Consider the following 10,741-nt stretch of genomic DNA (forward strand, 5'->3'; position numbering starts at 1 on the left):
GCAGGGACGGCCCAGTCTGGGTGATGCAAACTATCAGTTTTTCTGGAGGAAGAGACGAAAACACAATGATTAAAACAAAAAAAAAAAACACAAGTACAAAAGATATGTGGCTGATTTAGACATCAAACAAGGAGGCAACACAAAGACTTGTGTGGTATAAGTATGGCAATCTACACACTAGTGTTGTCACAGTAAACGACCTTTCAACAGGAGGCTACTATAATCACATCACACTTTAGTTTAGTTAAATTAGATTCTAGTTCCTGGCCTGCTGCCCTGCACATAAAACTATTCCATAATAAACTGAAGTCTGTGCTGAAGTCAATCATCCATTAACGACTCTAAACAAGTGACCTGGCTGCTCTGTGTGTGATTTGTTACGTGTCTTAACTGTCAAACATGTTTATTTAAAACCCTCACCGTTCTGGTCATGCAGTCAGGAACATTTTACAAAGTAATCCAAACAAAGCTGTTAAGAAATAGCACTTTTTGCCACTACTTTCCTCACAAACTCAAAGAAATCAATGAAACCCATTTCTATTCTTGGGTGTCTGTTATTGTAGTAGCCGACACAACCACAAGAGTGTGCTCTCACACACAAATAACAACCCACAACAGTGGATCTCCGAAAAACCAGACAAAGATTTCACAACATGACAAAAGCATTAACACTTCCCGACATTCTTAAATCCACTCCAGCAGCTGATTGTAAAGGACTTTGAGGGGTACAAAGATTAGAGTAGCTGTCACAGCAAAACTGCTTTGGGAATCATCAATTTCATCAGAATCGTTTTGATTTTCATGTGCCATTTCTTGCCAAGAACAACAAATGTGACCAGTAACTTTTTTGTATGGCATTTAACAAAATAAATGCACGCATAAGGTACAAAATGGGCCTGAAGTTTCATGCCATTTGTACCAAACAGTCCCATGAGATCATGTACAGCAAACGGGTAGAAAACTGACACCGAACTTTGGTTTTGTATTAAAAGGACTGTACGTAACTTTTAAAACTGTGATATTGTGACAACACTAATGCATAAACAGTTATTATTCTGAGGATCTAAATGTTATTATTTAATGATCAGCCCGGGGTTCGGATTTACAATGACAGAGGACAATGCACAAGGAACACCTAGCAGCATACTATACCAGCATGAATACACAACACATCAGGGTATCTCATATTTAAGCATCAGTACAACGACACCTCTGCCTGTTTTAGTTCACAATCAGACTTGGACCAGGTTTCACTCAGGTTTTCAGTTATTAGAGAAAAAAAAAGGAGTTCATAAAGTTCATGCAGGAATAGAGGTCAGTTGGACATACCATGCTGTTACATGCAGAGGGGGGTAGAGGGGATGGGGGAGGGCTAACCATCGTAGGAGTCCAATAGAGGCAGGGAGCCCTTTCTGCCCCCATACACCCCTCGCTGAGAGAGGAGCCGAGAAAGACAGAAAGAAAGAAGGCGGACAGGAAATGAGTGTGAGAAAATGTGTGTCAATAATCGTGAGGTTTTAAAAGGTTACAATCAGGAAATATTCAGAGCTGTGCAGGAGGTTAGGGATTAGTGTCATTAAGCCAGCAATCCAACATGTTAACAGTGACTTGAAGTACCGGTAAAGTGTCTGTGGTCTCATCCAGAGTGTGTCTCCTTTCTTTCTGGTCCAGTGTAGAGTAGGCCTCTGAAGGAAGATGAAAACAGGTTAAAATTTGCTAAAGATTTAATCTTGAGGCAGAACAAAACCCCCCAAAAACAAAAGAAATCTACTAACCAGGGCCAATGTCATTCAGGGGAATCATGTCCCTCTTTTCCCCTGACACAAAGAAAAACAATTCATGAGTTAAGCTGTAAAACTCTTCATAAATAACCCTCCTGCAAAATTTAATGTAAATACTTTCCCTGCTCACCTCTGTCCAGGAGGGGTGTAGTGCTGTCTTCATAGGTGCCGTTAGCTCGAGTGCTCGGGCCGTTAGTGGTAGTGGTGCCTGGGTTAATGTTAACCATGAAGTCCGTTTTCTTCCAGCCGTCTTTCTCAAGAGGTCGGCGCAGTTCCTTGTGAGCCCAGACGAGCTGCAGGACCTGGCTCGCCCCCCGCACTTCGCGATCAGAGCGCTTGCTGAAAGATAACCAGAGATAAGGGTTTGAGCTGTTATCATCTCTGATATATATAACACACACACACACACACACACACACACACGCAAAGCACCTTTTCTACACTCGGAGAACACTTACCCATCTTTGTTGATTAGCACCAGGCTCTCGATGCCTCGTTTCTCTCGAAGGACCTTTGCTGGCTCCAATCTGTTGCCTAGCACCTCACTGAGCGTGCTCAGTACAGACACAACTGTCTCCTCGGATAGATTACGCCCAGACTGATTCTGGGCTCCAGGCAGGTTGGCCACAAGGTGAGGCACTGCATGCAAACCTGCAAGAGAAACTCTTACTCTTAACCCAAGTGCAATGAATGTTTAGAAGAAAAAAAAAAATGACACAGATGCTAAGATAATAGATAACAGCTAAGAAGAAACAATCTTACCTAGCAGTTCACAGTTTCGGTTGTCAATGGCAAGATTCCTCAAAGCTCCAGACATTGCACGGACCACACGATCATTGCCATGAGCCAGCAGTTCTGCCATCATGGGGAGTCCCTGCTCATGACGCACCTTTGCCCTGATATACCGACCATACTGTATGAAAAGCACAAAGAACAGATCAACTTTAGTTGTCATCTAATAACATAAAAACAAAGACAGACCCAACTATTCAGGGTTCATGCACTTTTAAAGTTCAAAATTAAACATTAGCCTTTTATAGCAGAGAGCCAGCTCTGAATCACTGATAAGAAATGATACTAACAGTCCACCGGCCAGCACACAGGTTCTGGATGGCGCCGGCAGCAGCCTCGAGCACCGATGGGTTCTGGCTCTCTTTGAGCAGTGACGTGTAAACACGAACCACTTCAGGCTGGAACAAAAGCTCATAACCTAAAGTTGGCAGAGAGAGAGAGAGTTGTATGCTTTTATATGAACACAAGCTCCCTGATCAACTATAAATCATCTGAAAGAGAAGCAGACACACAAACAGTACCTCTGGCAGGTGTCGTTCTCTTTGGAATATCAACCATATCTGCACTTCCATCATCTACATCCTTCTTTCCTGCAGAAAAAAAAAAGAAACAGCAGATAAGACAGATATAGTGATGTTGGGAGGGGGGGTATAACCATTTTCATATTCTCAGTCTTGTTATCTGGTCCAACATGCAACCAGTGGAACAAGCACCATCAGCATGCAATGCTATGTGTGATCATGCCTGTGGAATGCGTGTAAATTCAACGTTATTTCTCCAGGTGTTTCAATATGCATTAGTAAAATAATGTGATGAGAGGGATGGACAGCTTCGCAGGTTCGTGAGAACACCAAACGCAAACTCTTACCTTTGGAAAACCACTCATCTAAACAGAGCACAGAGAGGAAGAAGTGAAATAGGGTGGGAAGAAATAAGGAGGGAGAAAAGGAAAGGGGGGGAAACAGTAGAGTGTGAAAAACAGGGAAAGGGTCTTCTGCCACCAAAAAAGCTCAACCCCACCAGTAACTGCCACTCACTCAACCACAAATCTGACACAATGTAGGTGTAAAACACCAACCTTTGCCTTTTCTAGAGCCAAAGCAGCCGCCCTTACTGGCTGGAGCTGGGCCCTGGTTGACAGGTATGGCCTCTGCGTATTGTTCAGAGCCGGGGATTTCACGGTGAACCTGATAGGACAGATTCCTCAGAAGGCAGACGCAGTTCTCCACCAGCTATAGGAAGAAGGGGTGAATGGGGACAAAAGGCTCAAACTCCAATTTTTATTTATTCATTTATTTTTTTAAATCGCACAACTGTCTTGCGAAAAAAGGGACAGTTATAAGTGAATTTTTAACCTTATTGTCCACATCTTTGCAGTTGATCTGTGACTGGACCATGTACATAAGTGAATCCACCAGCCCCGTGCATTCCCTCAGCTTTCGCCTGGCCTCGCTGCGTTCTGAACTCACATTCCTGAAGTAAAGGGAGAGAAGTTAAGCACATAATTGCATGTTTTCTCCTTAAAATAAGCTTCCTTTTCTCCTTCTTCAACTTCCTCTGCTTTGCATCCATTGATCTCTTGCATACCTAAGGCAGCCAGCAGTGTTGGTCAAGGCGGTCTGCCACTCCATATGGCGTGGTTTGCAGCTTTCTTCTCCTCCTCCGCTGTTCCCTCTCTCCCAGCCTGAGTGTGGAACAATCACCTCGTCAACTAGGGCATGCAGGGCGTGGTCCACAATCTCCATCTTAACCGAATCGTGGGATGAAAGGTTCCACAAGGTGCCTGGGATAATATAGAATGAAATAAAGAGACAGTTGAGCCTTTAAAATAAGAAAATATAACCACCACACAAATCTTCCAAATAGTAGTAACATTTAAGAGCTACATACATCAAAAAGAACAAAAAACAAGTATTTTACATAACAGTGATACCTGTGATAGTGTCTGTGAGATCCTGGTTGTGCGTTTTCCTCAGTAATCTAACCAGAGCAGGTACGCCATCGCAGTTCTTGATGGCGATTTTGTTGTCTTGGTCTCGTCCATATGAAATATTCTTCAGAGCCCCGCAGGCTGAGTGATGCACATCCTTACTAGGATGGTCCAGCATCGACACCAAAGCTGGGATGCCCTTTAGGCGGCGCACCTCTGATTTAACCTACAAACATAATTAGATACTTCCTTTAAAAAAAAAGAAATTAGCAGAAGAAACACTACAACTCAGCATACAAAGAGAGAACTACCAGAAACACAATTGCAGAGTTTGCTTTACCTTGTCATTTTTGAATGTGAGGTGCTGGAGGAAGGCAGCAGCGTTGGTCTTGACAGGGTCCAGGCGGTAATTCAACATGGCGATAACCTCCGGAAGCTCTGGCTGTCTCCACGAAGTAGGAGGTTTTCTCAATGTGCTGTCCAGAGAAGCCATGCTTCCTCTCTCCATTGTCATCGGGACGGCCCAGGCGTATGGCTCAACGCTGCCTATGTCACTGTCCAAAGTGTCCTCGCAGCTCCTGTAAAAGTGGACAGAAGCATTTATCAAGAGTGTTTATTTATCAAATAAACTATGTAATGTTGTGAATTGACTTAGTGCAGAACAGTACGTTTTTATTTTACCTCAGTCTTCGTCTATCAATACCCCCAGGCCCCGGTCCCAGGCGTGGCATGGTACCATAGCCTCCAGGGTGCATAGGTGGAGGCCCCATTCCATATTCATCATATCCCATGCTACGTTGATCATCCTCCAAACCATAGTGACCGTGCCCATACCGCATCTCCATCGCAGAGCCCATGGCCCTCATTCCCCGACCCACCTGGGGCTGTGCTGCGTACGGGTCGAGCTGCTGGCGGCTCGGAGCCCGGTAGCCAGAGTCCAGAGTCCTGTAGCCATCCATTGGCCTGAGTAAAGATGGCAGTTATGAAAGTGATGAGTCGGGTTAGCTTAATCCTTTCTTTTCCAAAGAAAGGACAGTGTTAGATTGACAGAGATAGCAGGATAGGTGCTGCTAATGTGGAAAAGATCGACACGTGTTATCTGATGTCACATCTCGGCTTCTGCCTGACACTTCATGGTCTGTGGACAAATGCGGAACAGATGTTTATAGACTGGCTATATGTTACCATCATGTTATTATGGTGTTAAGTTCAAGGCCTGTCAACTATAAATTCTGCTCATGTCAGTTTCACACATGACTGAATGATTATTTAGAATATGCACTACAAAAAAAAGCATGCTTAAAAAAAAAGGGGGGGGGAATTATATTTAGCTTTGAATTATTGAGTGTGGAAAAACATGTCTATTAGTATTAACAAAGGCTAAAAAGTTAAATAATTAATGAGGCAAAACAGGAAGTCATTCCCCTGTATGCAATGATGGAAACTTCCGTTAAACTGTGGCTTGTAAAGACGTGTATGCTTTAATGTAGGGCAAAGCAGTCACCATTAAACGTCAAGACACTGTCTAGAAGCATCAATCACCTGTAGCGATCATCCATGTGTGAACCCCTGCTCAGACTAGCGTAGGCCTCTGATGGCAGACCTCCGCGATAGTCATCGTAACCACCCACAGGACCATAGTGGTAGTTTCTGGGTACTGTAGCAGTGGGGTAGTCCATTCCACCAGGCTGCCTGTAAGGACGGTCCAATGTGGCGCTGTAGACGCCCATACCAGGCACTGACAAGCCCCCATCGATGGACAATGACTCAGTAGGCAGGACTGTGCGCGATATCGGTTTCTTCATCTGTGGCATAGTGAGATCAGTCCAGTGTTTTAAAATGTTCATGGCTAAATTAAAAAATTCAATAACGTCTGATATCATCGGTGAAAATGAAGCATGCGCTAGATTAACATACCCCATTGTCCATCCGCCGCGTGGTTCCTTCTTCGGAAAAGACTGAATGCACTTCCTGAGATTCATCCTCTGGCGTGTAGCTCTCATCTAGAGCGCCATGTGCAGGGTCCACCATCCTGTACTGTAGCAAAGACACCACACGTGTAAATATTTAAGCATAGATAAAAGAACATTATTTTTTTAAATGTGCTTAACTTTGTACAATCACATACCTGTGTGCCGTTTATATACGTGTCTGTCAGCTTCAGTCGTTCTATGTCTGCATCCCCTAAACGCCCGTTCTGGGATAAAAGAGGAAAACATGACTGTGAAATACACAGGAAAAAAAATAAAAATTAAATATACTATTACCCTGAAACAATATACAAGATTGAGGGTAAAGGCACAGTTCCCAGTAGTCTGTGCTGTCTACTTTTAACCACTCAGATGATATTACTGCTGCTGAAGCACATTCAGTGCTGACCAAACCGTCCCTGCATGTTTATGGTCTGTGAATCACTGCCAGACACGAAGGAGGACATTTTGGAATGCAGCCAGTCATCCTCACACCTCGTTTCCTCCTGCACTAAACTCTTATATAATCAAAGGCTGTCACAGTGTACGACTTGGGACACTTTCTTTCTAAACCACAGTAACACTCTAGCAATGCAACTACCTCGGTTAGTTGCAATCACATGCAAGCGCAGCACAACTGAGCTATTTTGGAAGCGTTTATCAGCAGCTGTTTAGCGTTTCGACACTCAGTTTCAGTATTACTGATACTGCCGACCAGAAAAATATTTAAAGACCTTTTACAATTTCTTCCACTTTGTTGCAATGCTACTGCGGTTTATTGTGTGCCCACAAGGAAGCAGGGCTGTGTTTTTGTTTTTTTAAAAAGCGATATGAAGATTGGAAGAGCAGACTGTGCATACACCGTAAAGGAAGCACAAACTTCCTCTAGAGCTGGTCCTTCCTTTAATACCATCTGATTTACAAACAACTCTGGTATGCATTTGAACCCATAATCGCAGAACAGATACTGTGTGCCTTTATCATAAAGCATTGACAGCTATTACAAAGTTTTTGTAGCCTTCAGGCTTTCAAGGATTTTCATAAGACAAAACATGAGATCTAATCAATGTCAGCACGCCCTGAAAAAGGAAGGAAAACATTTAAGAACTGCTTACAAAAGTGTGCCAACATTTCTCCTCTACTGTAAAAGTGTGACTTGATCAAACAAACAAAAACAGGTCCATTATTTTCTAACTGCTCAAACTTGCTACTGTGATAGTTAAGCGCTATGGTAAAGAAAACCGGCACATGATAACAGTGGGACCACATAAATTATTAGTCTGGAAAACAAAACAAGTGGGAGTCACAGCTAAACCTCTACAAAGCTTTAAATAAATGTAAAAAAATACCTACTTATAATAGTCCCTCTTTTTTTAATTTATTTGAAAAAGAAAATGTAACGTCTTATAACATCTGCACAAAATCCATTATTGTCATTTAGCAAATCTGCTAAATGACAACAAAATAAGTGCTCTCAGTTGTCAGATATAATGACATATTGACAGCATCAGAGCTAAAATGTGTCAGTTAATGGCCAAATGGTCAAAATGTATCCACTGTCATTTTGAAAAGCCATCCTAAACCAACCTGTCAGCTTCCTGCCAAACCTGGAAGCTCTGTGGAGCAGCCATAACAATTTCTAACGTACAACACACAAATTTGCAAGTCTAATAGATACAACATGCAGCACCAACACACAGACAGTTAAGACTGATGCATACAGCAGAAATGAATATCGACTTTTAAACAGCCATTCATCTAGTAGAGTTTAAAACAAATGAACACTGAGGATGCGACATGATCATAAAAGAAAAGAATCTGTGATCTTAAAAAACAAAACAAAAACTTGGAGAAGTATACTTGTTTAGAGGACTATGCAACACATGCACAATGCTGTGAAGGGATAAGAAAATGACTGAAATTCCACAGCAGGGGAGAATGAAAAATGAATGTGAGTCAGAGTGCGTCCGGTGAGTGACACTGTAGGCATGCTGATAGGTTTTGAAGGCACGTAATGATAAATTTGCAGATGAGAGTTAACGAGTCAGACATATGTTATCAGAGTCCATAAAGAAAGATCTAAAAAAAAAAAAAAGTTCCAAGAATGACGCACAGAAACGCCCTTGCTGAGCACTGGATGGGAGGAGGTGGGACCAAGGAGATAGGGGATGAGTGATGGACGGATGAATGTCAAGAGACAAACGATGCATGAACTCACGCCAAGGGTTGGATGGAGGGAATAATGATCATACAATCAAAGACGTAGAGGTGTTGAAATGACTCAAGATGGGAATATTTGGGTTCTTTGGGGAGTTACCTGTGTGTGAGGGAGGGGACGACCCAAGGTTGAGGGGCTAGTGGCGGGGAGGCCCACTCTCCTCCTCTCCTCCTCCAGCGCCCTGGTCAGCTGTTCAAACTGCACCTCCTGCTCCCTGACCGACTCCAGCAGAGCCGCTGCGCTCTCGCACTGCTCCATACACACTACACAGCCCCAAGGGGAGAGAAGGGGGCGTTACACACATGCATACAGCCCTAAAACCGGCTACAGCAGTGGGAGAGGGTGTATAACAAAAACACACACTCTCCAAACAGAGTACAGCGAGATCCAGCTGATGCATGATTTGAATGGGGAGGTGGTTATCCTCAGATCTTGCTTGGTAACTAATAAGACAGAGGTTTTTTTTTTAGAGAGCTACGGGATTTCACAAGAGTTCTCTTCATGATTTGGCTTCAGTGATGAAATTACAGCGGTTAGCGTAAAGACACGCCTCCAACTGAACGTCAACCAGAGAACTTTCCCAATACACTAGAATTTTACAGGAAGAGACTTCCTGTCATGTCCATTTCATTCATCTCCCCCCCCAAAATGTCACAACTATGAGCAATATTTCCTACATATTCACACGTCATCAACAGCAACAGACAAGGATTCTACACACACAGACAAAAAATAAATAAATAAAATTAGGTGTTCCTCTTGCACTCTGTCACATTTCCGAGCACTTTGTGACAAATACAAGACAGAGCAGTTGATTCATTTTCCTTGTCAGTCACATCCTATGGGGCTCAACTGAATGAGAGACTGCTTAGAAAACCAGTACCAGCGACTGGTCAGCCTGCAGGCAGAAAACTTTGTAACAGAGAACTTTTGCAAAATACAAGGAAGGAAAAAAAAAAAGAGATGAATTGAGGAAAACTGATTTAAAAAAATAAATGTCTTTTTTGGCTAAAATAAATATATTTGCATGGCCAACCAATTTAAATTCTGCGTGGGAAAATTTACCGTGTTCAAAGGTTTAAAACAAGAAAAAAACAAAAAACAAAACCAAACCCTGAAATCCCAACTTCACTGGTAAACTGCAGCAGAGAGGAAGTGGTAGCAGAGGTTTATAGCACTTAACCATAAAAGTTTGTTAAATCATAAAACGTGGATATGTAGTATTTTATCACAACATTACGTCAATGACTGCATGCAGTTTAATACACCATCATTAAATAAACAAAGATATCCTCTAAATTTTGACACTGTCCGATACCACACAAGAAATAAGACGCCAAGAAAAGTTTTTAAAACATGTATTAGTATCTTTGTATCACAAGACATTTCATGGATAAAGTTTCAGATAAGAGCAGAGAACAGCTAAATGCTGCCCTTGGATAAGTCACTCCCCCCCACATTCAAGTAGAATAATTTCTGGTGATAAATAGAAAATCCTTTATATAAACAACCTTTACCCTTAGAGAATGAAGCTTTTTTTTACTGAAACAGGAAGCTTAACACCACAACTTACGACCTTTAACCCAAAAGAGAACTGCACACTTCTCCTTATGGGTTGACCACTAAAAATGCACCATCTGCCTTTAAACTGGGTTTACAGAAAATCCAAAATACACACCTTAACCTGTGGGCAGGGTTTTGGTAGAAGAGGTGAGAGATCACACCAAGTTCAGAAGTGGCGCTTTAGTTGTTCATGTGTGGAAAGTGACCCAACCACCGAGCCCCAGAAGCAGGTAGAAATGGACTGCAGAGAAAGAAAGGAGAGGTGGAGGAAAGAGGGCGAGAAGTGTTTTAGAGAAGACGCATCGGCTTGAAAAATCAGCAACACAGTGAGAATACCGTACAAGCGTGTCAACAGGGGTTGTTTGCTCGCTCTGTGGGGAGGAAGGCGCAGCAGGGAGACAGATATACAGTAGTTTCAGCCTTTGGACACACCCTGTATTTACTCAACATTTGGCCAGAATATGGAGGCTAGCTGGGGAAGTTGAAC

The 10,741-nt window shown here is 42.7% G+C and overlaps 1 protein-coding gene across 1 annotated transcript; it reads right to left on the reverse strand.

Moving 5' to 3' along the window:
* Positions 1-1,329: 1,329 nt before the first annotated feature.
* Positions 1,330-10,495, reverse strand: LOC102310867 (catenin delta-1; the record flags this gene model as incomplete). Its single annotated transcript, XM_005952864.3, is given in 20 exon segments — positions 1,330-1,432; positions 1,618-1,685; positions 1,776-1,817; positions 1,912-2,120; positions 2,240-2,432; positions 2,544-2,694; positions 2,864-2,991; positions 3,095-3,163; positions 3,442-3,459; positions 3,652-3,805; positions 3,929-4,046; positions 4,161-4,356; positions 4,507-4,729; positions 4,844-5,081; positions 5,185-5,466; positions 6,046-6,308; positions 6,421-6,540; positions 6,632-6,700; positions 8,791-8,954; positions 10,370-10,495. Coding segments are annotated over 19 exon segments (2,760 nt in total). The 3' UTR covers positions 1,330-1,372.
* Between the last annotated feature and the right edge of the window lie 246 nt (positions 10,496-10,741).

Source organism: Haplochromis burtoni, unplaced genomic scaffold, assembly GCF_018398535.1.
Source record: "Haplochromis burtoni strain Fernald_Lab_line unplaced genomic scaffold, NCSU_Asbu1 Contig_2369, whole genome shotgun sequence".
NCBI lineage: Eukaryota > Metazoa > Chordata > Actinopteri > Cichliformes > Cichlidae > Haplochromis > Haplochromis burtoni.